Below are 27,232 nucleotides of genomic sequence, written 5' to 3'. Positions count from 1 at the left end.
TAGTGGAGCCTCGCCCGCCCGCTGCCTCTCAACCGCAGAACCATCCAACCCACATGACTGGTGAAACTTCCATCTCTTCAGTGGCTTCTAGAGAGCAGTCGTTGGATACTGTTGATTTGGATGTTCTCAGAGAAGTTGAGACTGTATCACTTTATCGCGGCGAACTCTATTGCCTGCACAAAATGGCACGCAGAGCTCTCCGCCTGGAAAACTGCGATCCTCGAGGGATGCTAAATCTTTCGCAGAAGAAGAGCTTATTAGCATCACCTTCTCGACCGCCTAGCTCAAATGCGCCCTTGGACTATGATCTAGCCATCTCTTATGCGAACAAATACTTCTCCTATATTCATCCCACATTTCCCATTGTTTCTGAAGATGTAGTCCGAAATACACTACGCAAAATTGCATTTGGCAACCAAAGTGATCTTCGGGAGCGCACCATATCTTATCTCGTTATTTCTATCGGTGCGATCCTCCCTATAGAGTCATTTGCCGCTTTCGATACTTACAATTCGGCCGACTACTTCTTACGGTCCCTGGACATTCTGTATACTTATGACGAATCGGCTACTACAGTGCAAATTCTCCTCTTGTTCACTATCTGTTCGCTTTTTGATCCCAGCACAGGCAACTCATGGCATCTAATAGATCTTGCCACACAAGTTTGCATAGACATGGGATATCACCAGCTCCAACCGGAAGCAGAAACCACAAGAGACTCCCTGGTACAGGGGTCAACGCTGTTTCAGACGGCATACGTACTTGATTTGTTAGTAAAAACATTCAGTAAGTAAAGGCACAGGCTAATAATTTTACTCACGATACTACAGTTCTATTAGCTCAGCATTAGGGCTGCCTATGGGTATACAAAATCGCGACATGTCCTTCGACTGGGATGCATATGTAGTTCAACCGTCATCCATCTGTGCATCTGGATCGAAACGCAAAGAGCTATCTCTTGTAGAGATATTCAGCTGGGCATATGATCTTTGCAGCAGTCCAAAAAATGATGCCGCGCGCTACCTATCCCGCTATCAAGAGCGTATATTACAAAGGAAGTTGAATGGCGAAGAAGATACATCTTATCTGCCAAGAGTATTTGAACTACAGCTCGTTGCTCAGAGTCTTAGAAGATCATTCGCGGTTGATTCTACGGTTGAAACACAGAATAAGCTGGTTCACGACTGTCTAGTACCCTTTCAGAGTTCAATTCATATATGGCCCGCGCTGCCATGGATCACAGGATACAGCATATTCCAGCTTGTGCTACTAGGCATCTTTTTCAGCAACGGGATGCCTCAAAATCTGAAAGCAAGCCAAATTTCTCATTTACTATCTCTGGCTGGGATGATTTTGTCTGTTATAAAGACCAAATTCTCCGGGTTACATCCCCACAGTGTGCTCTTGAGCGGTATATTGAAGCAAATAACGTCTTTTGATACCGATTCTCGACAAGACATTGACTTCCTTGAAGGAAGCAATCTCTATGAATTTTGCAGGGACGCTTTGCACTGCGTTGACATAGCTTTTTCTCCTTGATAAGTTTATTTCCTCTAATTTGGGGGACAAGCCGGAAGCAAAATATATATGAAAGTTAACCAACTGCGCTGGCTATATACGGCAACGTGCTCTTACGGGGCTGTAATTGGATCGCCAAAAGAAGTGAAATATGCCCTCTTTTTGAGCCAGAGAGAGACAGGCACAATATTGCAATCCAGACTGGAAAAAGCAAAAAATGGAAGAGACCAGAAATGATCAAAAAGAAAATTCAATGCGTAATCTGGGAATCGAACCCAGGGCTCCCCGACGTTGCTCGGATGGCAACGGAGAATTTTACCACTAAACCAATTACGCTTGCTCTTCGTTGAATTAAGTTGTCACAAAACTAGTTATAAAACTACAACAAAAATTGAGATTACTGCGCTTCGTCCTATTTCTTTTCTAAGGCCATCAAAGGCTTTGAAATATTAATAATGGACTTTATTTTGGCAGGATTGCGATTTTACGATATTAGATACTTCGAATCCTTCTCTCGGCGTTCAAAACTCAGATATTCGCATAGAGCGGATCGCTCTCCGCCAAATTTTCCTAATTAGGCAAGCTTCGGAAAGTCGTCCGCCGAATGCAAATTTGCAAGCGGACATGGCTCCGAGAGCTCTCTGCCTTAAGAATCCTAGTATCTTGGCATTACGAATGAGAAGGCGGTAATTACTGTTACGGCTATGGCTATGGCTATGGCTACGGCTACGGCCATTTATGGAGGCATCCACGACCAGCTATCACATTGAGAGACAACGAATCGAGCAAAAAGAGGACAAAAAGACAGCCTACCCGAGAGCAAATAGCTTCTTATACTATTACGAGCACTCTAGGAAGATGACGATCTATATAAAAATGCAAAAAAAGAAATGCTTGACGAGAGTGGGACTCGAACCCACGCGGATTGCTCCACCAGGAATTGCTGTTAAGGTAGCCTTAACCTGACGCCATAACCAACTCGGCCATCTCGCCATCATAGCATGCTGAGGCCGTCGTTATTCAGACTCACGTTTCTGGCACAACGCGACGGATGCTTCCATCTCAGCTTCTTCCACGTCCTGGAGAGGATCCTTGTTATAGAGGCTGCGGGATGACACATGAGCGAGGCGCTACAGTTAAAGCCGACACTCTTTAACGCCATTCTCTTTTAGCGGCGGCATTGGACGTACTCTCCTGCATCACCATCATGCTCACTGGAAATTGCGGCCAATGTGAAAGAATTATCAGCGCCAGTGTCTCATCGGGGAGTGATTTCTGTTGGGCTTGCGTTGGAGACAAGACCTCATGATTACAGCATCTTTTAAGCATGCCTCACCAGTCAACCAACTTTTCCGGCGCATGCGCCCACTGTCGCACCAAGAAGCTCAAGGTAATTAATGAATGGATGAAAGACCCGGCTGGTGATCTGTATCACCCCTGACTTTTTCTCATAATTTCTCTCTCTCTTGAAACTGTTCTTAAACTGACAACACTACCTAGTGCGATAAAAATGCTCGGGTATGCTCCAACTGTGAGCGTGCGAAGACTCCATGCATCGAAATCGATCCCGTATCTGGAGAGCAATATGAGAGAGGGTGAGCTAACATTTTTTAAAGTACAAATATTATAATTTCAGTCACATGGAAAAACTAACTGTTAATCATAATCGCACTCTATAGATATATTGCAGACCTGAAGACCCGAGTGGCCTACCTTCGAGCGCAAGTCAATAGTCCTTATTCCCAAGCGTTACCAGATTCTATCTCAACTCTCTCAACTCCCGCAGAAGTTCAAGCCCAGAGCATTTCACCGAATGTGAAATCTGTCGCTGGGTCTTCTTCTATACTCACAGAACCTTCGAAATTTGCCGACGGCAGTATCTTTAGGTGAGTAACACGGCGCTCTATCTGAGATTCCGCATAGACTGACAAACCATTTGTTGTGTGCACTCAGTCTTGGTCATCTAGTAGCCGCAGCTTTATCTACACAGTTCTCTCAAGGAGCGGGATACCAATTCCAAGATCGCTTCCAATTACAGCCGCAAGCCGATAGTACTGAGATCTTATTGAGCGATGAAGATACCCTGCCGCCCCTCTCTGTGGCGTGCGATCTAGTTGACGCATAGTGAGCCTTACATGTTTGCCTCTTGAAACTTCGTGTAGCCGTTTTACTTATTATTTATCTCAAGCTTCGAAGTAGGATTCCACAGGGTTTCGCCTTTCATGAGCCGAAGCCAGACGTATCAGCAGATCGAGCGCTTATACGACAATCGCTCTTCCTCAGGGTCTGATCTACAAAGGAAAAACGATCTATTTCAATTATTCATGCTTTTTGCAGTAAGCTTGCCATATTCCAAAAGGATATCATCAAGTAAATCCCCCATACATTATTACGCCTCTGCCATGCAATACGTCGAAGAAGTCTTATCTCACACGGATGGCGATACCCAAATCCAAAATACTATGCTGCTCCTAGTTTTTGCTCATCAACACGCTACCGGAAGTGAGTATCAAACTTTTAATTTATTGGATAAACGCATTTTTTGACATTCGCCCCTTTGTCTAGTTGGTAGCAGGTGGAAATTGGCGAGACAAGCTATGAGGATATGCGTTCAACTTGGATACCACAAAGCTCCTTCAATACCTCTAAATCCAGTGACTGAACAAAAACGCCGGCGGCTGTTTTGGTGTTGCTACGTTCAAGAGCGATTTGCCGCATGCGGTTTGGGACGACCTATAGCCATTGCAGATTCTGATATTACAGTTGCTGTAAGTGTGCTGAGCAATAGACTCTACATAAACATACGTCGGCTAATAGATATTAGATGGCCGACTACCTCTGTCTAGATGATCTACAAGAAGGTCTTGATACAAGCACACCGAATGGAGCCGAGGTGGCCGTGCTCAACCGGCAAGCTCAGTTGCGAAGAATCTCAGCAAAGGTTCATGAACAGCTTTATGCAAGACGTGACGCCACCAACACCAGCTTCCAAGCCAAAGCCGAAGCTGCCACTCTCCTCAACGCAGAGCTTGATCAGTGGCATATCGCACATGCAGAAATAAGCACAATACCTCAATCCCCTTGCATTTTTCACACGAGGGAATACATGGATGTTAATTTTTACCGAGAGAGACTCTTCATCTACTCTGCTTTGGTGGTTCCGACAGGACAAGAGGCACATTCATTTAAGCCTGATGCGGCATACCTCAGACTCTGCTTGGATCCGGCCGTGCAGATAATTTTCCTTTACCAAACTCTGCTGGTCAAGGGTGTTAAGACTGTCCTATGGTAAGTGGTAGCTGATTCAAAGGACCATAGACGTATTATTTCTCCTAGAAAACTAACGGAAGTTATGAAGGACATGGATCCAAGATATTCTACGCTCGGGATTCATGATCCTGTATTGTGGAATCCATATATCAAATATTCTCAACAACCGAGATGAAATTGCTTCATCAGCGACGGACAATATTCCAGAGCCTTCTTCAGTCATCAAGGCGCTCGATGATTGTCGACAAATGCTCAAGGACATTTCAATAAAATGGACTGCGGTAACTCCGCATTGGGTGGCATTTGACCGGCTATCCTGCGAGGTAAGAAAGCTAATCGAGAATAGCTCGGCCCCAGAGGCCTGGCAAAACAGGCAAGGCGAGGGAGATGATGAAATCGCCATGAATCTTGCAGCGAGTCAAGGACTTTGGGATGTACCGATGGACATTTCGTACTGGGATGATCTTCTCGATGGAGATATAAATATGAATGAGGTGTTTGGATTTGATATAAATACATTTTCGTAACGATGGAGCTCATACGGCAGAATGAACTCTCTCTGGTTACGATACGCGGGTAATACATCTCAGTCTGCGACATAAACGGGAAACCGTTATGTTGCATCTAATATTTTGTAGATATTAAGTTCCCTAAAACTATTAACAGCATTACGAGCTTTTCTCTTTCGCTTCTTCCTGCCGAAGTCGATCTATCAGCTTGCCTCTCAAGAAGGGACTCAGTCCAAGACTAAATAAGTAAAGTCAGCAAAAATATAGAGAGAAAGCGTTATATCATATGAAGATATGTTCGCCTATCACTTACATTCCTTCCTTAGTCACCGCTCTGTACGTGCCACTTGGTTGAAGCTTGCCTACAACTTCTCCAGCTTCATCCACTTCAACGCTCCCCAGAATATCCTCCGGCCATGCAATTCGGCCAAAGTCTGGAGGATTCCTGCGGTCACTCAAGTGAACAAACCCGCCGCGGCCTGCACCACCAGCACCTCCTTGCGCACTGGCACCGCCAGCGCCACCTCCTCCAGCGCCGCCGCCTCCCCCTTGCTTCCCAGAGGACCCTCGATGGCTCTGTTGGTGCTGTCCAGGGAAGAATGCGCCGCCTGATCCAAGATTGAACCCTCCAGTGCTTGCAAAAGCTTTTGCCTGTGCAATCACATCCTCATCTTGGTGGCCATACTCAGATACGACCTCGTTCAGTATTGATATGAACTTGGGGTTTTCTTTAAACGACTGAGGTGTTGGCGGAACTGCTGTAGTAACGCCAACTGCAAGCGTTTTTAGAGGAGGGTTTGTATCTAGATATGTGAGAATATATGATGAAGGAGCTGCAGCATTGTCAAAGACTTTCTATGGCGGCACTGTCAGCACACTCGCTCTCAAACTGATCATCTCTGCGACTTGTAAAACAGCTTGCAACTAACAATGTGGGAGTTGTTCTTTAGCGTAGATACTGCTCTGAAGAACAGCCTTGAGCTTTGAGAATTTATTCGGAATTTCGTAGATATCATTTTTGCGTTTTAATTGCTCCAATTGGACGTGTGAAACCTTGGAGTTGTAGATGAAAATGTGGCCCATGAAAATCAAGACCAATGAGGTCATTCGGAATTAGAGCTTCTAGAAGCTCATGCTCTACCCCACGCTCCCCGCTATACGCATTTATGCACCTATAAGAAATCAATTAGACGCGTCGACGCGGTGTCCCTCCAAAATACGCGGTAGATGGAAATGTGAATTGATGTGGTAGTGGGCTGCTAATTATTCTGCAGAGACAACAAAATTGGGTGGGATTGACTGTCATCTTTTGGCCATCTCGATCTTCCATCCTTGTACCTGAGCTATGCCTGCTTCTTAATTCTACAGCACCGAAATCACAATGGACAAAACACCAGCTCCCATCTTCCGCAAGCAGCGACCTCTAATCCCATCTTCATCCGTTGCGCCCTCGTCATCTCCGGCATTCGGAACACCAGTCTACCCTCCAAAGCCATTCAATATCAATGCTCCCAAAGCCGCGATCCTCCCCATTATCTTACCGCCTGCGACTCTCCGACCGCTCGCATTCCGCACATTTACAAAGAAGCACTCTCTGACGCTTACTTCGACTGCATTGCAAGAGCTTGCCTCGTTCATCGGACGGCATTGTGGCTCAGGATGGCGCGAGGAAGGCCTAGCAGAGAGAGTCTTGGAAGAGGTGGCTAGGAGCTGGAAGAACCGCAATGGCGGCGTTATGGTGGAAGGGGCTAGCAAAGAGCTGCAGGAGATCCTCAAGACCCTAGAGGGCAATATGAGTGGCGGCAAGATCATGGGTCCTGGCAGAGAGCTTCCCAGGGGAGACAGCATGCTGGATATCAACGACAATGATACCCTAAACACCAGACTTGGTATAAGACCGACCTCACTCCCACGGCAAGATAGTAATGCTAGCTTTGGCATGTCGGGATTGGGAGTGCAAGAGGAAGCAAACGACGACGACGACGACGAAGCCAACGATGCCCGAGCATGGCTGAAAGTCATTGATGCGTATGAACAGCCACGACTCCTTTACAATGTTGATAAGAAACACTTTGAAAGGTAAGAACCTTGTTCTTCCACGACCTTAAATCAACGCTAACATCATGGCTATCAGAGATACGGCCAAGCCCTCATTATTACCTCCCGCGTCTCACAAAACAACCGTCTTCCGAAACCGCTACCATGTCATCCACCAACGTCTCCTCCGAAACGAATCATTCCAAGTCTCCTCCGTCACCTCATCTCGCAGACATACCCTTCACCGGTCGCTTTCCAATCAACAGTCTCTCAAAATCACACCAATTGCCAATTTGCTTGGTCGGCATGGAAGCAATCACATGCTCCTCGGCCAGCTTAACGTTCTGCCGACAGGAGACTTGGCCGTAAGTGATTTGACGGGTACCATTGCTCTCGATCTTACACAGGCTGTTGCCATACCTGAGGATTCGGCATGGTTCTGCCCAGGGATGATGGTTCTGGTGGATGGTGTGTACGAGGAAGAAGAGGAGTCTGTTGGTAAAGGATTGAGCGGCAGTAGCGGTGTTGGAGGTACTCTTGGCGGTCGATTTCAAGGTTTCTTTATCGGACAGCCTCCCTGCGAGAAGCGTAAGTCGACTCTCGGCATCAGCGGGCCCGATGGCAACGACCATGACCAAACAATCGGGGGAGGCTTCGGCTGGATCGATTTCCTCGGAATTGGTAGCGAACGAGCTGTCGGTTCTAAAATGAGGAGGCTAGAGAGAAGATTGCTCCCACCTTCCCCAGACCAGGACATGCCCTCCCGAAATCGAGTGGTGATCATTGGCGAAATCAATCTCGACCAGCCTCGAGCTCTCCAAGCCCTCCGCAAGATCCTCTCCTTATACGCTGCTGAAGCTGAAGGTACATCGCCTCTGACGTTTGTTCTGGCTGGTAACTTCACACAACACGCCGTCATGGCCAGGGGCGGCAGCGGTGGCAGCATTGAATACAAAGAATACTTTGACGCCCTGGCCTCTACCTTTTCCGACTTCCCTACTCTCCTCCAGTCATCCACCTTTGTCTTCGTCCCCGGTGACAATGATGGCTGGGTCTCCTCTTTCACGGGTGGTGCCTCCGTACCATTACCCCGGAAACCTGTTCCTGAGATGTTCACGTCACGCATCCGTCGTGCCTTTGCTGCAGCAAACGCAGAAGCCGGCAATACAGGTGTTCAGGGATCTGCTATATGGACGAGCAACCCAAGCCGAATGTCCCTATTCGGAACGAACCATGAACTAGTATTATTCAGAGACGATATCTCTGCCAGATTGAGGCGCACATCTGTCACTCTCAAACGCACGGCCGCTGCTGAAACCCAGAGCGCCCAAGACGCTTCCCCTGAAACCCAACAGGATGATACAACCACAGCTGCGGCGGAGGATGTCATGGAAGTCGATTCCGCAGCTGCAGAAAACCCATCCGCCACGACCTCATCCTCTCCTCCTCTCGACATCAAGACGGCCCAAAAGCTCGTCAAGACAATCCTCGACCAAGGCTACCTGTCTCCTTTCCGCCAGTCAACGCGCCCTGTACACTGGGATTACGCATCCGCGCTACACTTATACCCTCTCCCTACTGCGATGGCGCTCATCGATACAACAGCTCCGCCCTTTTGCATCACATACGAAGGTTGCCATGTTATGAATCCGGGAAGCATCCTTGTGTCTGGACGAAAAGGCGTGGGAAGATGGGTCGAATATGAAATTGGGCGGCAGGGGAGAGTGAGGGAGTGTATTCTATAGCATGTATTCTATCATTCTATGCGAGTATGGAGAAAAGGAAGGGGGGTTTGGTATAGGAAAAATTGCTGGATTGGGTATGGAATCAAATATAGGCACGAATTACATGAAGAATTGGTCAAAGATTACTTACCTTGTAGTCAAAAGGGATATGCATATAGTTATGAGGATGATATACCTGAGCACATAAAAGCATATGTATAATATTTAGATTCAGAACACATCAATAATTAGATTAACCAATAGCGATGATCTATCAAGATAGCCTGATGCCACCCGTACCTGCTTGCCGCCATATTTCCCTTCGTATGCTTGATTTGATCCATTCAGTCATAAATCATCCTTTCCCTAAAACAGTACGCCAAAAAAGAGAAAAAAAAAGAGCCGTATCGTGTATCAAGCGATCCAAGATACAAGCCAAATTCTAAAAGTGAGTCAAATGACTTTGAGAGTTACTCCAAGCCTTACTCCAAGAGCAGTTCATCCTGATTCAAAACTCCGAACAACGCTTCAATCTCCATTTTTATCTTCTTCAATTCAGCAGCCACTTGCGCCGTAACAAGGGTATACGCGTAAAGCAAAGCAAAATCTCTCTCTTCCGTCATCGTCTGGGTAGCATCTTCTTCATTATTTCTCAAGTTCATCTCCATGTGCTTCTTCCGGTACTCATAAATCTTGTTCAAGAGGCGATCTCTGGTACGATCAATAGTAGGAATGGCATCCGTAAGAGGATACTCCAGCATAATGCTGGATGCGAGTACTTGAAAAACGTGGCATAGGCGTTGGCACAGTTGCATTCTTTCAACCGCCGTAATTTCCAGCAGAGAACTCTCGCCCTCCGAAAGGGTATGCTGGCGCTGTGTGATAAGACGCATGGCATAGAGCCCATCTAGAATATGTTTGGTAGAGTGCATAATCCGCCCATAGGCGGCATTCGGGAAGGGTCCTCGAAGTTCAAACTCAGACTTGGCAGAGTCTCGCAACGACTCCAATCTGAAAACTAAACACAGAAACGCCATTTATTAGTAAGTGAGGTTAGAGCTGCAGGAGGTTCAACCATACCGTATCGTCGAAGGGCAATTTGCTCCCCTTCCTGCATAAAGTCTGAGACATTCTTGTTTTTCGACAAACCAGCAAGGGGGCCGCGCTTCCATATGAGCCCAAGCTGCAGATATAAGACCGAAAGCCCTTCTCGGAATTTTCTTCTCCCAGAGATTGGCCACAGCAGTCGGCAAACGAGAATGCCCCATAGGATTCCCAGTGTGACAGCCACCACTCGATGGTAAGTAATTTCGAAAATTAGAGGATCGATTCCACCCTCGTCATCGTCATCGTCATCGACATCCTGTGAAAGGCTGTACGCATAAAGCACAATAACATTATACGCCAAAAGTGAAATTCTCCCCAGAGGAGCTTTCTTCATGACTAAAATGACATAGAAATTTCCCAATGCTACAATGGCAGTATAAAGCTCAAGGAGCCAAGGGTTGGTCATACTCAACGACCATGCAACACAGGCACATGCACCTCCAATCAAAGTGCCAATGAATCGAGAACTGCCCGTCGTATTAGAAGCACCAGTGGTCATACCAACAACAATCATGTAAGACAGCAGGCCCCATTCACCTCTCCAGTGTTGATATACTGGCCTTGTAACCGGGATAAAGGCAAGCATGGCCCATAAAATGGCGCCAATGCTCACTTTGATTCCAAACGAGACATCGTCACGCGTTAAAAATCGTAGAAATTTCAGCAAAGCTTGAGAGCAATTACGAACAAAGGCATTTGTTTTCTCTGGCGGCGAGGCGTCCCAATGAAGGGAGTCTCTTCTCTTCAGCATTTTCTGGGGTATGCCTTGTGGTGTAGGCGACTTTTTGCTAATCGGCTTGGGCGTCGTTGGCAAAAGGGGTTCGTTCTCGGCATCTGAATCTCTTCGGCGTTGAAACAGCTTCCAATATCTCCAAACCTTGATCCATTTCCAGCTGCGAGCTTGGCTTTGTGTCGCCTCGGATCCAAGAACATCAAGATAAGCATCCATCTCCTCAGCTACAGCTCGCAAGCAAACTGAGAAGTGGCCGCAAGCGGCGGCCACTTCTTCAATATCGGCCTGAATCTCTTCAGACCGTGTTCTTCCAAGCTGTATGCTTTGATATAACTCACGAAGAGCCTTGCCTCTAGCATGATTGTACAGATCTAGTGCATCTCGAAGGCTTATCTGCAGCTGCTCAATCGTAGTCGCTTGGCATTCTGGGTCTTGGCTAAATGGATTTTGCTTCAGCGTATCTAAAAGCGTAAATGCCAAGGACTTCATAGAGGGGCCTAATAACGCCAAGAAGAGAGCAAATATATCCGATGGTACACGAAAAATGGGCGATTGGTCTAGCGTAGGATCTGATTGGCTAAAGGGAATCGAACGTCGTTCGAGTTCGTCCTCCTCAATGACCGACAGTCGATCCCTGGCATCATCAGAGAAGTACGATACAGTCCGAGACATCCCTGAGGCTAGTTCTGGGGAGAATACACCGGATGGCGGCGGTAAACTGGAGTTTGGACGCTCTTTCAAAAGCGTAAGCTGGGTCTGAAGTGCACTACGCAAACCCCCAATAGCCTGTGAGAGCGTTTCTAGTGATTTAATGAGGCGTTTATCCAACACATATGTGTTCTCTTGCCCAAGGAGATAATGCTCAATCTTGGCCTCTCGAAGAGTCGTCAATATCTGAGCATAAGAAGAATTGTACTGCGCAGAAGCCTGAGTATACTCGGGAGAGCTGACCTCGTCCTCTGAACCATTCAAAAATCCACTGGTAATAGAGGACAGACGCTCACCCAGCGCTACAGCTGCCGTGAGGATTGACTTGCGCAACACTTTTCTTGCTGATACGCGCCATACCAGGAGATTAACAGCCACGGTGAAGAAGATGCCAAGCGAGAGTAGCTTAAGCATCTGTATAATCTTGTCCGCAGAGAAGTAGCCATCGTTCACGGATTCTTCTTTGGTAATGACAGAAATGATTGCCATCGATGCCAGGGTAGATGCAGTATTCACAAGGGGGTGGTTTAATCGCTGTTTGGTCCAACCGACCAGGCCAAGACCGCCTCCTATACAAATCACCAGGACGATAACATGGGCAGGGGCAGTAGACCCCCATACATCGCGAGACGCAATCGCGATCCCCATCGACAAGAGACAGACCAGCTCGGCGTATACCACGGCGACAATGGCAATCATGACAGCCTCCAACATGGACCCAGCCGTACGCGCTGGGTGAAAGTACACCGTCAAGGTGGCTGCGATATGCTTGCCATCTCTGCGGCCCATGAAATTCGACAATGGCGGCCATAATGTCGCCGTGGTGCCCAGGAGATATGCCAACGTACACTTGAGCACCTGGTGGCCTTGGTCAGTCTGGAGCCATCTCCAAGCAGCCAGACTTTTTGTCCAGGCGGCTTGTGACACAGCCTGGATATGCTGGCCAGCCGTACCAACAGACGGCATAGACGAACGTCGCCTGGATCCATCACAATGTGACCGATTCCTGGGATTGCGGAGCGTGACCTGGCGCCGGGACCGCTGGCCGGTAGCAGGGATGACAAACGTCCCATTGCGCATTTTCTATGCAGAGACACAAGTAAGGATTAGCCACGGACTTTAGCAAAGCGCCGCCATGCAGACAATTCTGGATGAGGAAAGGCGATTCCATCACGTACACTCCTCTTGGAAGGCCGGGAGGGCGGCCATGGCGGCGTCGTCGAGGAGCTGCTGCTGTTGGAGCTGCTCATCTCGACCTGGTAGTAATAATTGCGTCAGCCGCGTCGCTGCGGGCGGCCAGCATTATCATGAGCTTGAGCAAGGCCCGCGGCCGCACGTCGTAGCTTTTGCCTCGTCTGTCGCGTCGACTCCTCGGAAGCAGGCCGTGAGGGAATCCGGGTTCGTTAAAACGAAGCAGGATTGGACGGATTGGAGGAATGGATGGCAATGGATGGAAGGCAATGGGTCGGGCTAAGCAGCTCCCAACAGCAAAAAAGATCGATGCATGAGCAAGCTCCAAAACAAGACGGTCGGCAGCTTGTGGTGCACGGGACACCGCCATGGCCTGCTGGCGGCCCTGTCGAGCGCTGCTCAGGTACTACCGGCAGTGACAGCTCCAGCGGGGCCAGCGGTGGGCCAGCCCTGTACCAGCGTTAGCTGTCATTCCTAATTAACGCCAGATGACCCAGATCGCGGGCGGCGGAATCAGCAATCCTCGGCGATCTGGCGCTGGCCGCCGCTTATAGGCTCTCACCGCGCAGAGCGCGCGGTAGCAAGGACAATAGTGCCGAGCACATGGCAGCATTAAAGGCGTCTCTTGGGCGCTTCTGCAGCGTCTACTGCACCTTCGCTAGGCTGCGCCACCGCTACCACTAGCCACGATGCTATGCTCTTATCAAAACCATGCGTCTGCTGTTCCGGCGCTGGTCTGGACAGGCCTTTTTGAGCCTGCTGCATATGCTTGAGAGGCAACGGATCTTCACTCTAAAGCTTGGCGCTGTCCACATTCATGGAGCCCAGATCAAGTGCCATCGTCCTATTATCTGACCTGGTGGCTCGCAGTCACGATAAGCCTCCTCCTCACGCCATTTTACGCGCGCCTTGGCCTCCTGGCGCTTCTTCCTCTTCCTTCATCCTTACCAGCCTCTAGCCTAAACGCCTCCGATCAGTCGGGCCTCTCTAGCCTCTCTTCCGTCCATTTCACTCAGACGCTTCCTCTTTTCTCGTTTACCAATCGACACGCTGGCCGCCTTTATCCGACGACGGTTTCTGTCCGCCATGGCTTCTCCGGGGTCCAGAAGATTCGCTCCTTTGCGAGCAACGACAGATTTGTCATCTTTCAATACCGCTCCGCCGCTGAGAGGCATCGTATTTGACATGGATGGGACGTTGAGGTATGAAAGGATTTACAATTTTTCATTATGACCGAGCTGCGTTTCTTAATGTCTTGAATGCTTTGCCCCCATATCCATGCTGCTTATAAACGAAAATTCCTTTTTTTCCCTTTTTATTTAACATTCACATGCTTGATTGGATGTCCTTGAGAGACAGCATGAAAATAATGCATTTTCTATATCGCGAGATTTGGAAAATGACATTTGGTCTGAATCCTCGTTGTTCGTTTACCGCAGAGCCTGACTCACTTGCATGCTTACTCCGATTTGTGCCCCTCATTTTAAGTTTTGATTTAAAATTTGAGAGGCAAGGAAGAAAGAGACCAATACAAATGAAGAGAGAAATTTATCTGATACTATAGCATTATTTACTGATTAATCTTCTCGTAGTGTGCCGCAGACATACATGTTCAAGGAAATGCGCTCCGTTCTCGGAATTCCTCAATCGGTAGACATTCTCGAGCACATTGATAAACTGCCCCCTCACCAACAGCCGCCCGCCCACGAAGCCATCCGCGCCATTGAGCGCAAAGCCATGGCCTCTCAGGCGCCCCAGCCAGGCCTCCAGACCCTCATGTCATATCTCGAAGCCTACCAAGTCCCCAAGGCCATATGCACCCGCAACTTCGACCTCCCCGTCCAGCACCTCATCTCAAAGTTTCTGCCCGCCTCCCAATTCTATCCCGTCATCACCCGGGACTTTCGCCCTCCTAAACCTCATCCGGCAGGTATCATGCACATTGCTCAGAGCTGGGGCCTGATAGATGGCTCCGGGGCTGTGGACGCGAGTGGCTTGATTATGGTTGGGGACTCTATAGATGACCTAACGGCGGGGAGACTGGCGGGCGCTGCAACGGTGCTGCTGCTCAACGACGTAAATAAGGAACTGGCCAACCACGAGAATACAGATCTAGTGATCCACCAGCTGGACGAGTTAATTCAAATACTGGAAAATGGATTTCAAGGGCGGGTAATAGACCAAGGGCGTTTGCCGTCATGATTTCGAGTAGTATATCCAGACATTAGATTCAAGCGCTTCTCAGCATAACACAAAAAACACTATCATTGGTAATCAACTGGCTGTTGTAGACACAGACAGGTATATATAAACACTCAAATATATACTCTTTTTCCTATGAGGGAAATGACGAATACAAAACTTAACTAAAGTTAAATTGCAAAAGCCCTCTTTTCACTCTCTCCTTTTGTTGCCAATTCAGTTTTTCTTGCTGGATTCAACGCTTTGTGTTCGCTGCATATACATCGCACTATAACATAAAACACAATCCTAACGGTTTCATCCTATTGAAGTGTACCAAAATATTTTTTGGTGAAATTTCATTGCTGTTTCACAGATTCCACAGCCCACTCCAAAAAAGTCTTTCCTTGGCTTTCCTCCCTTATTCGACGTCTTTAATAAGAGAAAGCGTAGAGAGAAGAGAGAAGCCCATCAAAAGTAAGTTGCGCCGTCATGATGCTAAGGCAGGAGGTTGGTGAGAAGATGTAGAGACATGGAGGTCAGAGAGGTCAATAACATGGTGGCGGATCCTATACGCCATATGAAGGATTGGGATTAGAGGGCAGGCCAAATTTGGGCTGCCTTCGGCTCTGACTTCGAACTTCGTCTGACGACGCAGGCTTTTGCGGTGCTCCTTGTGATGCAAAGGAGCTCGTTGGCGGTCCTGGTCGGACTGGGAGGTTAAAGGTAGTGGCATTGGAAGAAGAGACCTGAGGAATCGAGTTGGTGGTGGCCCCTCGCTGTCCGAGGCCCGGATGAGCAGGTCGGCTAACGGCTGCGCCATTTCGCGAGGGTGATCGGTCCGGCACGGGCGTCCGATCTTTCGGTGAGAAGATACCGACTCCAGCAATCGGGATTTCACCGTACTGGGGAGTATTGGCTGGTTCCTCGTTATTTCGCGACTTTGGTGATGAGTCGCTGGATCGGAGCAGATCCTGGGTACCGCTTGGGGACATCTGGGGTACAAGATGAGACTTGCGGTTGTCTTTCTCCATGAGACTGAAAGCCCACGCCTTAAGATCCACTGGTGTTCTCTTGGCAGCCTGAACAAAAGGATCTCGTTCCTTAAAAACAATGTTAGTAGCCGTTGCTAATAATTACACATGAAACCAAGAAAAGAACTTACAAATAATTCCTGTGGGGTAGGTCGCTTTTCTGGCTCTTTGAATAGACACTTTTGAATCATATCTTCCAAAATGCTAGGGAAAGCATCGCTCTTGGGGAGCTTTGGAGCCGGCTCGTTGACAATCTGCTGCAGCAGATCCAAAATTCCGGCTGGGCCTGAGTCATCTTCGTCAATGTGCTCGCTGCCGAAAGGGAATTTTCCAATGGCAAGCTCCATAATAGTCAGACCAAAACTCCACACGTCCGACTTGACTGTGTACTTCTCGCCCTGGATTCTTTCGGGTGCCATGTACGTCGATGTGCCAACGAAGGTGTCCGCAATGGAGTTGACCAACTCTCCAGACACACCGAAATCACAAAGTTTGATGTTACCACGAGAGTTGATGAGGATGTTTGACGGCTTAATATCTCGATGCATAATATGATGCTTCACGTAGAGATATGTCAGACCGCCCAAAGTTGCCTCTGCAATCTTTCCTAACACATCCACACGGATCGGGCCAAAAACCCTTGATACTCTATCAAGTGCACTATTCGAGTATTGGTGTCAGCTGCGCTTCTAACCCTACGTCGCATTTCAGATCCAGAAATGAGACTTACCCAACATCCATGTACTCCATACACATAATCACATCGTTGTTGTGATTCAAAAAGGCGCCATAAAACATGACAATGTACTCAGAGTGACATCCATGCATAATCTGGAGTTCTCGAACGATTCGTCTTCGCATCTCCTTCTTGGCTTCCACGTGTATCACCTAGAAAATGAGTTAGCCCGGAAGTTATGGTTTTCAGGGGCGACAGCAGTAAATAGAACGAACCTTGCGAGCCATGACAGTTCCTGTCGTCAGATGCTTGACCTTGCTAACGGTTCCGCCGTTGCCAGAGCCGAGTTCTTTCATCACCTCGAGCTCTTCTGGTCTCAAATCGAGCTTATACTCAATGCCAATTTCCAACTGCTCCTCTTTGCCGGCTTCGTCTTTGGCGACTTCTGAGCCACGTCTACTGGTATCGGCCGTCGGCGAAGGACGCGGCGCTGCAGGCGTCAGGGCGAGGCCCTTGACGTTCTTGCGCTTCATAGTGCGCGGTGCGAACGGATCAGACATGATGGGCAAGAAGGTAGAGATGCAAACGGGTGATGAAGCGGTGGATAGGCGGCGACTGGTGCACTCGACGGAGAGCGAAAGTCGATCAGGGGGAGTCGAGTTCGATCGTTAGGCAGCAGCTAGAATTCTGAGTTTCTTCCAACTCAGAAGCCAACAGCGTGAGAGCCTCTGCTATGTAGTAGGCGATGCCTGTCGGAAAGGTCGCTGATGGAGCCCAGGAAACGCAGCCTGACGCAGATTCTTGGAGAAGTCCCTAACGGTCGGCTTTGAGCACTTCCAGGCTGTTCCGATCTCTCAAGATGCCCAGGCAGCCAGAAAGAACGGAAAAGAGAGGACAAATAAAGTCGAAAATGCCTCTGTGTGTATTTTTGGTTCTCCGCAGATTAGAGGGCACCTTCGAGCGCTGGTACTCTGCAGACGAAATACGTAGACGGAGGTTGGCTATGGGTCGAGTTAAGGCTAATTAGTGGTTCTCAGGTCGTGGTAGTAGCTCGCTACAGTGTCCGTGTGGGGGCCTCAGAGATAACGTGATGCTCTGGGCGGCTTTGGGGAGCAAGACGCTGCACGTCAGGCCAGCAGACAGCCGCCGGGAGGTCGTCGCCTCTTAAATGTCGCGCGCTTGGGATTCTACCAAGCCCATCAACATTGGATGAAATCCTGCGCCAGGAGAATTTCTCCAATCATGCTGCATCGACTTCTATTTTTGTCTCCAACGGCCACACACTTTGAGGCACGGCTAGTATGCACGTTGCCTGTTTTGGCGCCCCTAAGTTGCTAGGCCTTGGTTTAGGCGCCGGAGCCCAGCCGCCCCTATTCTTGCAGCCTGTGCCTCCTTTGCCTCCTGTTGCAAGATGCATCATGTCAAGGACTGTTCTGTGCTCCGTATGCTAGCAATTGCATGGCAGTAGTAACAGTAATTCTCACTGCCAAATGCTCTTCACACGAGTCACGGCTGGGGGACTTTGTTCATCAGCGGGTCTCGGGCCATTCCCGCGCACCCTAGCGAGCACCGGCACGTTTGGAGATGTTTGAAAGATGGGGGATGCCTCGAATATACGAGGCTCAGGAGGATGAAACCCAGCTAGGGTGTTATCACTCCTGAGCTCGTCCGACCGTCGCCAGTCATGCAAACCTAGATCCAGCACCACTATTGGCTCTGCGAGCGTGCAGCCAGGGCATTGGACGCCCAGCGCTGAGAGTCTACCGTATGTAGGATGATTCAGGTGGAAATGCCCGTCATCTCCATCCTTTTCAGAGCTCTGACTGTGCTCCAGTGCCGATAAAGGGCCAGTCCAGAAGCACATATGACGTCTCATCGCCCACAAGCGTTGCCTGTTCGGACATCTCCCTATTATACCCCATGGAATAGTGTTACGAGAGGCCGTTTCAAGTACTTTACCCTAGAAATGACCTGCCTGTTGAAAGCTTCTGCTCACCGTAATGGCCTGGTGATTGATGCAACTTTATCGCATTTGATAAATCATATTGGCTTCTAGAAGTATTATTTGCCGTGTAAAGCGCCATAGATAGCCGATCACATAATATACCGCTGACGTGCAAGCAAGTATTGATGTCTTCTAATCTAGGGTATTCCCGGATTATGCTCCTTGCTGCTCCCTCGGAACCGCTGTGTCAAAGGCAGTGAACACAACTCTTAGCATTTAGCTTTTTGGCCTAAAATCAAATACCATAGCAGCTCGAATTATACATGAAATTTTGCCATTTCCGTTAGATAATGGAAACAAATTGTTTTTGCAGCCTGTCGAACCTTCCGCATGGCCTTCCAAAGTGTTCCAAACATTGGTAGCTGGTGTTAGTGAGGGGCCTGCAATCCGTCTTCTAATTTAAGTCTCCGACACCCGCCATTTGCGGGGCCAGCGTTTATTGCCTACATGTCGTGCTAGAGCCTTGTGCTTCGTATGCCTGCGACTCCACACTGGCTGTAGCATCCAGAGCTGAGGCCCGATCTGGAGGCTAGAGCGAGCTGCAGCATCTGCCGTTTTCCGAATATGCAGAGCGGGGGGGTGTAGTCCATGTAGTCATTAGCATTAGTCTTTTGTTGGCGAGCACATAGCTAGCAACTGGCTGCTGCTACTAGGGCGGCATGAAGACCTGCAGTAACGGTAGCCAAACCGTGTATACCAGTTGAAAGCTAGCTTGAGGTTGGCCATCAATTTCGTTTCTTATATAAAGGAAAGAAATAAACCATAGCCAATTGGACATATTAACCAATGGAGCTCTCCAGATATAAACTTTCTACTGCATACAATGTGTGGCGTTGATATAAAATTCACTTGGCTGTGCGAGCGAGCTTGCGTACTTACGTAAGCGCTGTAGAATTCGGGTAAATATAGTTCCATGCTACCCCTGCCACACGCGACACGAGGCTGAAGGCTATCGCCGAGACTGCTCAAAAATTCATAGAGGCTTCTCAGGAGAGGAACCAGCTAGCCTCATCTAGCTCTTTGACCGTCGTCGTGGGAATCAAGTCATTCATTCTGAAATCATCGATAATTCCTTCAACAATCGGCTGAATTGCGTTATCCGCGCCGAATTCGGTCGCGAGCCCCTCGATTCGCCCTGTGACATCCACACCACGCGATAGCGTCTGGCACTGGCAAGATGAGCTCTACTATGCGCGATCTGATTTCGGGGGAGGCCGAGTTGGATGACGAAGAAGATGACGAATCCTTTGACGAGGAAACTGGCCAAGAACGACGAAAGAGACCCTCCGGTCACGTCGATGACTCCAGTGAAGAGGAAGAAGATGACGACGACGAGGAAGAAGCTCGCAAGGTAACCGGAGGCGCCTTTGACCCACGATACGGCTGCCTACTGACACGCTTAATCATTATTAGATCCGCGAGGGCTTTATTGTTGACGAGGACGAAGAAGAGGAAGAGGTCGAGTCTGATGTCGAAAGCCGACCGATCAAGAGAAAGCGAGAGCATCGGAACCGCGAGGAGGAAGAGGCACTCGATGAAGAAGATTTAGAACTCATTGGCGAGCAATTTGGTGAACAGCCAAAGCCTCAGGCTCCAGTTAGTCCCTCATTGCTCGCATTTTATGGAGGAAATATTTTTCTAACACGTCATACTTAGTCCAAGTTTAAACGCCTTAAGCGCGGCCATCGAGACGAGGATGACAGGGCCCACGAAAAACGAGGACTTGAAGAAATCTTTGCCGACGAAGACGAGGATGCTGGAGAACAGCGTTCATACGGTCGACCTGGCTTCCGTTCCCAAGTAGACGAATTCGACGACTTCATCGAGGAAGACTTTCCCGAAGATGAAGACGAGCGTATACGCCAACAAGAAGATGCTGAGGTCGCCCGCCCCAGAGACCGTGGTGTTGGAGGAGTTGTTGATACCACAGGACTGGACAAAGATGCTCTGGATGATATGGAAGCTATTTTCGGTAATGGCGAGGATTACGACTGGGCGCTCCAGATGGAGGAAGAGGAAGAGGACAGAGAGCGAGAGGAGCAGGGCATCGAACTCAAGGATGTCTTTGAACCTTCACAGCTCAAGGAAAAGCTGCTCACCGACGAAGATAACGAGATTCGATTCACTGACGAGCCCGAACGCTTCCAACTGGACCGTAAATCTTTCAAGAATCTACAGCTGACGGCAGAGCAATTCAAGGAGGAAGCTCGATGGATCACCAACCAGCTTTGGCCGAAGAAGGGCTTGACTCAGGAACTCCAGGCCCCTTTTGGCAAAGCTGTTAGTAAAGTACTCGAGTTTTTTATTGTTGACGAAGTGGAAGTTCCATTTGTGTTCCAGCATCGAAAAGATTACCTCCTACACTCCAAGAAGATTCGAAAATCGACCAGGGACGACCCTGACGGCCCTGATTACACAATTCAGTCAGACAAGCTCTTGAACCAAGATGACCTATGGAGGATCCTGGAGCTGGATATCAAATTCCGCTCGTTTGTGGAGAAGAGAAACTCACTTGAGAAATCATTCGACAATCTCAAATCGATGGATGTTCAAGATAGCATGGTCGAAGAAATGATTCCGGAAGCCACCACCATGGAAGAGATTCAGGACCTGCAGGACTATTTGCAGTTCCAATACGCCAATAAGCTCAAGGATCTTGCGACTCTGGCTGGAAACATATCGCTAACGAAGCGTCCGGGTTCAAAATCTTCACTGCTTGAGCGTGTTCGCAATGGAAAGGCGTATTATTTTGTCAAGGCCTACGGAATCACTGCAGACCAGCTTGCAAAGAACGCTCTTCGTCAGGGTAGAAAAGTTGCACCGGATGATCACGAGCAGTATCCGATGGATCTAGCTGATACTCTTCTTGATGACAGCTTCAACACCGGTGATCAAGTCATGAATGCTGCTCGCCAGATGTACGCCGAGGAGCTTTTTGCCAGCCCCCGAATGCGCAAGTATCTCAGAGCCTCTTTTTATCAGGCAGCAGAAATAAGCTGTCGCCGAACAGACAAGGGCTTGCGAAAGATTGACGATACGCACCCCTACTACGAAATCAAGTACATACAAAATCAAGCGATTGCCGATTTGGTGCACCAGCCTGAAGTGTTCCTCAAGATGATGCGCGCAGAGGAGGAAGGCCTGGTGGAAATTAAGCTGGAGATGCCTTCACGATACGATTTCCGGAGACAGCTTTACCAAGAATTTGAATCAGAAAATTTCAGTGATCGGGCGGAGCAGTGGCGAGAGGAACGCAAAAAAGTATTGGATCTCGCCTATCCCAAGCTGGAAAAGATCGTGGCCAAAAACATCAAAGAAGTCATTCGAACGTTTTGTCAAGACGAAGTTCTCAAGATGTGTCGACAAGAGTTCTACCGCAAGCTGGATCAAGCTCCTTACAAGCCTAAGGGGATGATCCTAGGCACTACTCCCCGAGTACTGGTGCTGTCCAACGGAGGTGGTGATCCCGCTCGCGATCCTGTATGCTGGGCTTGGGTAGAAGAAGAAGGACGTGTGCTCGAACAAGGCAAATTTGGCAACCTGGGTAGAGACGAGACTCAACGTGAAAACTTTGTCGAGCTTGTACGGCGACGGCGCCCCGATGTCATTGGTGTTGGTGGCTGGTCCTCCGATACGCAGAAACTCGTACGTGACTTGGAAGGCTTAGTGAGCGAGAAGAACCTCATGGGAGCAGAGTTTGAAGATCCTGAGACAAATGACTACCGCACTGAGCTCCTTGAAGTCATCGTTGTGGAGGACGAAGTCGCACGCCTTTACAAGGACAGCCCCCGTGCGATGGCCGAACATCCTTCTCTGAACCCCATCACAAGATACTGTATCGCCCTGGCACGATATTTGCAAAACCCAATGAAAGAGTACGCTGCATTGAGCAAAGATGTAGTGTCTCTTTCGTTCCACCCATGCCAAAACCTCCTCCCTCCGGACAAGCTGATGAAATATCTGGAGTCTGCCATGGTTGACACTGTCAACATGGTCGGCGTCAATATCAACGAGGCCATGACCGACTCATACACAGCCAACCTACTCCCTTATGTTGCAGGCTTGGGACCGCGAAAAGCCACCAGCGTAATCAAGACTATCAACGCAAACGGAGGCGTGGTTAACACAAGAGACGAACTGGTAGGTGACCCAGACAGCGGAAAGCTTCCTGTCGTTGGCCCACGCGTCTGGAACAATTGCGCCAGTTTTCTATACATTGAATACGACGCAACCAATCCCTCATCGGATCCTCTAGACAACACCCGTGTTCACCCAGAAGATTACGAACTGGGTCGCAAGATGGCGGCAGATGCGCTTGAATTGGATGAAGAGGATGTCAAGGCCGAAACTGATGAGAATGGACCTGGCGCCATCGTGCGAAAGCTCTTCAAGCAAGATGAACAAGAGAGAGTTAACGAACTGGTGCTTGACGAGTATGCCGACCAGCTACAGAGGAACTTTAGCCAACGCAAGCGAGCTACTCTGGAGGCCATTAGTGCGGAGTTGCAAGCTCCATACGAAGAACTGCGTAGAAGCTTCGCGCTGCTCACGCCTTCTGATATTTTCACCATGTTCACAGGTGAAACCAAGTCAACCCTCTGTGAAGGCATGATCGTTCCCGTCATTGTGCGCATGGTCAGAGATGACTTTGCCATTGTGAAGCTAGATTGCGGCATCGAAGGCAGGATAGAAGGCCACGAAGTATCGAACCGATCGTCCGTCAAGGACGTGCTTAGCTCCGGGCAAACAGTACAAGCCAAGATTCTGGAGATGAATTACAAGGATTTCATGGCTAAGCTCTCCATGAGAGAAGAGTCTCTGCGGGTTCCCTACAAGCCTCCTATCAACTTTGGCCGTGATGGCTGGGACTACACCCTCGAGGCTGCCGATAAAGAGGAACTCCGCGAGAAAGACAAGACCACGGGCAGAACTCAACGAGTTGTCAAGCATCCCAACTTCAAGCCTTATAACTCAATTCAAGCCGAGGAGTACCTTGGATCGCAGCCTCCTGGCGAGGTCATCATTCGACCCTCTTCAAAGGGTAATGACCATTTAGCCATTACCTGGAAGGTTGCCGATGGCGTTTACCAACACATTGATGTCTTGGAAATGCAGAAGGATACAGAGTTCTCCGTCGGCAAACTTCTCCGGATAGGTGGTAAATACACTTATAGTGATCTGGATGAGTTGATTGTGGACCATGTTAAGGCCATGGCTAGAAAAGTTGAGGAGATGATGAGGCACGACAAGTACCAAAACAGATCACGTAACGAGACTGGTAAGTTATTTTCCACCTCTTGTTGGCAGACCTTTATCCCTTTTCCCCGAATGAGCAACATTCTAACGTTGACGCAGAAAAATGGCTTATTACATATGTGGATGCCAACCCCAACCGATCAGCGTACGCTTTTTGCATCGACACTAAGCATCCCGGATACTTCTGGCTTTGCTTCAAGGCGAGCAAGACAGCCCGTGTGATCGGCCTGCCAGTGCGGACCATCCCCCAGGGTTTCGAGCTGAGGGGATACCAATATCCCGATATGCGAGCCCTGTGTAACGGTTTCAAGCTGCGATTCCAGAATGAGTTTTCCAAGATGGGGGCGCGGTAAGAGGCATAGTAATGATGACCTAGACGGGGGACCGGAACATGGAAGTGAAAAAGAGCGGAATCTAGGGTTACATATTTAATGATTCGCGTGTGTTTACAATTTAGTATTATTGTGTAGAAAGTCAGGATCCAACATGGCTCGAGAGGGGCTGGGCTCGACAAGGGGTCATTGGGAGCGAAAATACTTTTATTTTCTCTTTTGTGTTTATTATTTGCTGACAAGATTGGGAGCTGGTAGCTGGTGGCGTCGTTGACGCGAAGCATTATGCATGAAAAATAAAATAGAATAATTGGCTATTTGCTTTTTTAAAACTGACTGAGCTGATGAATATATCGATTCGTTTAAAACGTGCTTGCTCTTGCTTATGGCAAAGTAGCAGAGCTAAAAGGAGGAAGACTTCAGCATTGGTAGAAGAAGTGAGACACACAGGTCAGTACAACAACACCACTTGACCCCCCGTTGTTCAACGGCGGTGGGATTCTCTAGCAAAAAACAAGCTGTGTACTGTTGCCTACAGAGTAATGCAATAGAATAAAACAACAAAAAAAGAATTGAGCGACACCTGCAGGATTCGAACCTGCGCGTGCGAACACAATGCCTATGATACCAATTGATAGCAGGGCATCGCCTTAACCACTCGGCCAAAGTGTCTTATCATCTCTTATCGATCCGGACTAGTAACTAAGGCTATATGCTCAAGTTCCTATTGCTAACCACTTCGAGATAAGTTAGCGCCGCCTATCGCGAACAAGTAGTTCATAAGACGTAAAAAACAGCAACCAATCAGAAGACACTTTGGCCGAGTGGTTAAGGCGATGCCCTGCTATCAATTGGTATCATAGGCATTGTGTTCGCACGCGCAGGTTCGAATCCTGCAGGTGTCGCTCAATTCTTTTTTTGCTTTTTGAAATGATTTCTTTTTGCTCTATTCATCGTTTCTCGTCTGGTTCCTTTAAATGCAAACGTGATTTTACTGCTGTTCGTTTCTCTTTTAGCATACATAAACTGTAATGTTCTTTAAATACGGCGACTTATCTAGCTATCACCCATCTCATGTTACTTGTAAACCAACACGCCCTCAGCTTGCAATTTTCATAGCTGATATTTAGGAAAGGTATGAGAATACGTAATGAAATTCTATCTTTTATTGATGAAGAGTAATAGCTCCCCGAGTCAAAGAAACGCCTTACTAGACCCTATGAAAGTCTACAGAGTTGCATCGAGTGTACTATTATTCTGTGTCAACTGTCTTTACTAATTCAAGATTCGTCAAAATCATTCCTAGCTCAATGCTCTTCGGTAGTCTAGCTGAATCCAGTTTAACATAGTCTGTGGAGAACAAAGGGCAGCTGAATGAGGGGCAAGTGTCAGCGAATGGTTCTACAGAATACGATATATAGTGCTAGCTGTGGTGTTTGTCGCTCAAGACTCATAAAATAATTGCTTTATTCGCATTTTGAAATAGTTGCCATCATGAGCAGTTGTGATGAAGCAACTATGTATATAAAGTTTGAGAGGGGTCAAGTCATAAAATACATTTCCATCATAGTCAAGACGATATATATGGCATAAGGGAAAGCCGCTTATATCGATAATACATTTGAGATGCAGGGATGAAGAATCCCCGTCATCATCCTCAAATCCGTGCGCACTAGAGTAGTAGTAAATTCTAGTTGATCACATGGCTGATTTCGATTTCGTCCTTTGCAAAAGTTAGCGGTCAATCTGGCCAAATAGTAAACATCTTACTTACATCAATATCTCCAGGCTGAATCAACGCCTTCACCCCAGTACTCTGTAATCTGGGATGACTCCTGACAAAAGCACGATACTCGGGCGCACCTGGCCTCAAAACATTATCGGCTGCGATAACTGCTCCCTTTTTGAGGAGCCCAAGTTCCTCACAGGCCTTGAAATCAGGGGTATATAGAGACTCGACGTGGTCGATAAATAAAAAGTCAATGTTGGACAAGGTGCCTTCCTTGTGTAGCTTCCGAATCGATTCTTCTGCAGGACCCGTAACGACAGTTACGATATCCGAAAGCCCAGCAAGCTCAATCAATTGCCTGGAAATAGTGGCAAATTCGGCCTTGAACTCCAGACTAAAAACGTGGGGCTGTGTGTCTGGCTTGCTATTACGGCGCATGGTGTCTGCAAAATGAATCGCAGAGTACCCAACATAACCACCTAGCTCAACGAGCGTCTGCGGTTTCTCTTCCTTGAGCAAGTCGGACAGGATTTTGGCCTTGTGGTCACCAATGTTGATGAGGAAATCGTGCTGGCCAGAGAATTCATCCATGGCGTCGAGAATCTTGGAAGGAGATCCTCTAAGGGTTTCTACGTCGGGATGAGAAAGGATGAAAGAGAGTAGCTTCTCTTCGCGGCCATCATCAGTCTAATCAAGAGCATAGTTAGAAGTGAATCCCTTACTCAACATATAAACTTGAGCTGGTTACCTGGACGCCCTTCTCAGCTACCTTCTTCAACGAAGGGTATTTTGCAGTCATCGCAGCAACTTTTTCTGGAGATGGATCCATTTTGCAGGACTGTGTTTGGAAGAATTGGTAATTCGGGAGCGCGAGCGATTCTGTGAGAAGAGTACATGTAAGCACCTACGCGTGTAAGTGAGAGTATAAGCCAGCGTCGTATGACTGCCCCTCTTCTCTCTGTATCCAACTCGTCTGATCTGAAATACGGGATCGATATAGCTTACCAGAATACTTGGAATTTGAGAAACTGCGTTTGTATGTATTAGGATTGTAGTGAAAGTGTCGCAAAGAGTCCAAGAATCTTCCCTATAAGTACTCGGTATGAAAGGATCACTCCACTCGCAGCTAAATTTGCGGGGCCAGAGTCGTCGTCAGAAGGAATACACATGTAACTTGCACTGCCGCCTAGCAAAGGTTATTAGCAGCGAGCCGAAGGAATAG

The 27,232-nt window shown here is 48.3% G+C and overlaps 8 protein-coding genes and 4 non-coding genes across 12 annotated transcripts; 5 read left to right on the top strand and 7 right to left on the bottom strand.

Moving 5' to 3' along the window:
• Positions 1-1,772: 1,772 nt before the first annotated feature.
• Positions 1,773-1,854, bottom strand: GGI43DRAFT_t25. Its single transcript has one exon. It is a non-coding gene; the product is annotated as a tRNA-Gly (tRNA).
• A 559-nt stretch (positions 1,855-2,413) lies between these two features.
• Positions 2,414-2,511, bottom strand: GGI43DRAFT_t24. Its single transcript has one exon. It is a non-coding gene; the product is annotated as a tRNA-Leu (tRNA).
• Positions 2,512-2,518: 7 nt separating this feature from the next.
• On the top strand, positions 2,519-5,453 carry GGI43DRAFT_161305 (Zn(II)2Cys6 transcription factor). Its single transcript, XM_083199558.1, has 8 exons — positions 2,519-2,908; positions 3,019-3,113; positions 3,198-3,404; positions 3,472-3,642; positions 3,707-4,020; positions 4,084-4,286; positions 4,343-4,806; positions 4,877-5,453. The coding sequence occupies exons 1-8, from the start codon at positions 2,846-2,848 to the stop codon at positions 5,313-5,315; spliced, it is 1,956 nt and encodes a 651-aa protein (XP_083065210.1). The 5' UTR covers positions 2,519-2,845; the 3' UTR covers positions 5,316-5,453.
• Positions 5,454-5,456: 3 nt separating this feature from the next.
• On the bottom strand, positions 5,457-6,313 carry GGI43DRAFT_379748 (uncharacterized protein; the record flags this gene model as incomplete). Its single annotated transcript, XM_083202886.1, has 3 exons — positions 5,457-5,535; positions 5,611-6,152; positions 6,227-6,313. The coding sequence occupies 3 exons, from the start codon at positions 6,311-6,313 to the stop codon at positions 5,457-5,459; spliced, it is 708 nt and encodes a 235-aa protein (XP_083065209.1).
• Positions 6,314-6,531: 218 nt separating this feature from the next.
• On the top strand, positions 6,532-9,202 carry GGI43DRAFT_161228 (DNA polymerase epsilon noncatalytic subunit). The gene is made up of 2 exons (XM_083199555.1): positions 6,532-7,376; positions 7,432-9,202. Exons 1-2 carry the CDS (start codon positions 6,679-6,681, stop codon positions 9,077-9,079), a joined length of 2,346 nt encoding a protein of 781 aa, XP_083065208.1. The 5' UTR covers positions 6,532-6,678; the 3' UTR covers positions 9,080-9,202.
• Positions 9,203-9,309: 107 nt separating this feature from the next.
• Positions 9,310-12,951, bottom strand: GGI43DRAFT_161225 (Fusaric acid resistance protein-like-domain-containing protein). Its single transcript, XM_083199554.1, has 3 exons — positions 12,785-12,951; positions 10,139-12,689; positions 9,310-10,076 (listed from the first exon to the last, which is right to left on the bottom strand). The coding sequence occupies exons 1-3, from the start codon at positions 12,854-12,856 to the stop codon at positions 9,541-9,543; spliced, it is 3,159 nt and encodes a 1,052-aa protein (XP_083065207.1). The 5' UTR covers positions 12,857-12,951; the 3' UTR covers positions 9,310-9,540.
• Positions 12,952-13,525: 574 nt separating this feature from the next.
• Positions 13,526-15,273, top strand: GGI43DRAFT_161232 (HAD-like domain-containing protein). The gene is made up of 2 exons (XM_083199556.1): positions 13,526-13,999; positions 14,390-15,273. The coding sequence occupies exons 1-2, from the start codon at positions 13,884-13,886 to the stop codon at positions 14,997-14,999; spliced, it is 726 nt and encodes a 241-aa protein (XP_083065206.1). The 5' UTR covers positions 13,526-13,883; the 3' UTR covers positions 15,000-15,273.
• GGI43DRAFT_161254 (kinase-like domain-containing protein) lies at positions 15,183-17,397 on the bottom strand. Its single transcript, XM_083199557.1, has 4 exons — positions 16,964-17,397; positions 16,743-16,900; positions 16,144-16,672; positions 15,183-16,081 (listed from the first exon to the last, which is right to left on the bottom strand). The coding sequence occupies exons 1-4, from the start codon at positions 17,246-17,248 to the stop codon at positions 15,548-15,550; spliced, it is 1,506 nt and encodes a 501-aa protein (XP_083065205.1). The 5' UTR covers positions 17,249-17,397; the 3' UTR covers positions 15,183-15,547.
• Positions 17,398-19,648: 2,251 nt separating this feature from the next.
• Positions 19,649-24,613, top strand: GGI43DRAFT_394084 (chromatin-remodeling histone chaperone SPT6). Its single transcript, XM_083204729.1, has 4 exons — positions 19,649-20,044; positions 20,107-20,289; positions 20,350-23,971; positions 24,049-24,613. Exons 1-4 carry the CDS (start codon positions 19,871-19,873, stop codon positions 24,300-24,302), a joined length of 4,233 nt encoding a protein of 1,410 aa, XP_083065204.1. The 5' UTR covers positions 19,649-19,870; the 3' UTR covers positions 24,303-24,613.
• A 245-nt stretch (positions 24,614-24,858) lies between these two features.
• On the bottom strand, positions 24,859-24,953 carry GGI43DRAFT_t23. The gene has a single exon. It is a non-coding gene; the product is annotated as a tRNA-Ser (tRNA).
• A 138-nt stretch (positions 24,954-25,091) lies between these two features.
• Positions 25,092-25,186, top strand: GGI43DRAFT_t30. The gene has a single exon. It is a non-coding gene; the product is annotated as a tRNA-Ser (tRNA).
• A 285-nt stretch (positions 25,187-25,471) lies between these two features.
• Positions 25,472-27,098, bottom strand: GGI43DRAFT_394083 (O-methyltransferase). The gene is made up of 4 exons (XM_083204728.1): positions 27,016-27,098; positions 26,759-26,889; positions 26,056-26,697; positions 25,472-26,004 (listed from the first exon to the last, which is right to left on the bottom strand). The coding sequence occupies exons 2-4, from the start codon at positions 26,837-26,839 to the stop codon at positions 25,972-25,974; spliced, it is 756 nt and encodes a 251-aa protein (XP_083065203.1). The 5' UTR covers positions 26,840-26,889; positions 27,016-27,098; the 3' UTR covers positions 25,472-25,971.
• Between the last annotated feature and the right edge of the window lie 134 nt (positions 27,099-27,232).

Source organism: Trichoderma evansii (genome assembly GCF_050947405.1).
Source record: "Trichoderma evansii strain SZMC 28006 chromosome Unknown GGI43scaffold_2, whole genome shotgun sequence".
NCBI lineage: Eukaryota > Fungi > Ascomycota > Sordariomycetes > Hypocreales > Hypocreaceae > Trichoderma > Trichoderma evansii.
This window is presented reverse-complemented; position numbering and strand designations above follow the sequence as displayed.

What these genes read in the sequence shown, in the direction of transcription:
- GGI43DRAFT_161305 (XM_083199558.1), top strand. Translation starts at nt 2,846, where the DNA reads ATGCCTCACCAGTCAACCAACTTTTCCGGCGCATGCGCCCACTGTCGC. An exon ending in GGAGAGCAATATGAGAGAGG is followed by an intron (nt 3,114 to 3,197) that starts GTGAGCTAACAT and finishes CGCACTCTATAG; the next exon opens with ATATATTGCAGACCTGAAGA. An exon ending in TCATCAACACGCTACCGGAA is followed by an intron (nt 4,021 to 4,083) that starts GTGAGTATCAAA and finishes CCCTTTGTCTAG; the next exon opens with TTGGTAGCAGGTGGAAATTG.
- GGI43DRAFT_161228 (XM_083199555.1), top strand. Translation starts at nt 6,679, where the DNA reads ATGGACAAAACACCAGCTCCCATCTTCCGCAAGCAGCGACCTCTAATC. An exon ending in GATAAGAAACACTTTGAAAG is followed by an intron (nt 7,377 to 7,431) that starts GTAAGAACCTTG and finishes CATGGCTATCAG; the next exon opens with AGATACGGCCAAGCCCTCAT.
- GGI43DRAFT_161225 (XM_083199554.1), bottom strand. Translation starts at nt 12,856, where the DNA reads ATGAGCAGCTCCAACAGCAGCAGCTCCTCGACGACGCCGCCATGGCCG. An exon ending in CCCGGCCTTCCAAGAGGAGT is followed by an intron (nt 12,690 to 12,784) that starts GTACGTGATGGA and finishes GTCTCTGCATAG; the next exon opens with AAAATGCGCAATGGGACGTT. An exon ending in AATTGCCCTTCGACGATACG is followed by an intron (nt 10,077 to 10,138) that starts GTATGGTTGAAC and finishes TTCTGTGTTTAG; the next exon opens with TTTTCAGATTGGAGTCGTTG.
- GGI43DRAFT_161232 (XM_083199556.1), top strand. Translation starts at nt 13,884, where the DNA reads ATGGCTTCTCCGGGGTCCAGAAGATTCGCTCCTTTGCGAGCAACGACA. An exon ending in GACATGGATGGGACGTTGAG is followed by an intron (nt 14,000 to 14,389) that starts GTATGAAAGGAT and finishes ATCTTCTCGTAG; the next exon opens with TGTGCCGCAGACATACATGT.
- GGI43DRAFT_161254 (XM_083199557.1), bottom strand. Translation starts at nt 17,248, where the DNA reads ATGTCTGATCCGTTCGCACCGCGCACTATGAAGCGCAAGAACGTCAAG. An exon ending in GAACTGTCATGGCTCGCAAG is followed by an intron (nt 16,901 to 16,963) that starts GTTCGTTCTATT and finishes CTCATTTTCTAG; the next exon opens with GTGATACACGTGGAAGCCAA. An exon ending in ATGGAGTACATGGATGTTGG is followed by an intron (nt 16,673 to 16,742) that starts GTAAGTCTCATT and finishes ATACTCGAATAG; the next exon opens with TGCACTTGATAGAGTATCAA.
- GGI43DRAFT_394084 (XM_083204729.1), top strand. Translation starts at nt 19,871, where the DNA reads ATGAGCTCTACTATGCGCGATCTGATTTCGGGGGAGGCCGAGTTGGAT. An exon ending in ACGAGGAAGAAGCTCGCAAG is followed by an intron (nt 20,045 to 20,106) that starts GTAACCGGAGGC and finishes AATCATTATTAG; the next exon opens with ATCCGCGAGGGCTTTATTGT. An exon ending in CAGATCACGTAACGAGACTG is followed by an intron (nt 23,972 to 24,048) that starts GTAAGTTATTTT and finishes ACGTTGACGCAG; the next exon opens with AAAAATGGCTTATTACATAT.
- GGI43DRAFT_394083 (XM_083204728.1), bottom strand. Translation starts at nt 26,839, where the DNA reads ATGGATCCATCTCCAGAAAAAGTTGCTGCGATGACTGCAAAATACCCT. An exon ending in TAGCTGAGAAGGGCGTCCAG is followed by an intron (nt 26,698 to 26,758) that starts GTAACCAGCTCA and finishes GCTCTTGATTAG; the next exon opens with ACTGATGATGGCCGCGAAGA. An exon ending in TTCAGCCTGGAGATATTGAT is followed by an intron (nt 26,005 to 26,055) that starts GTAAGTAAGATG and finishes ACTTTTGCAAAG; the next exon opens with GACGAAATCGAAATCAGCCA.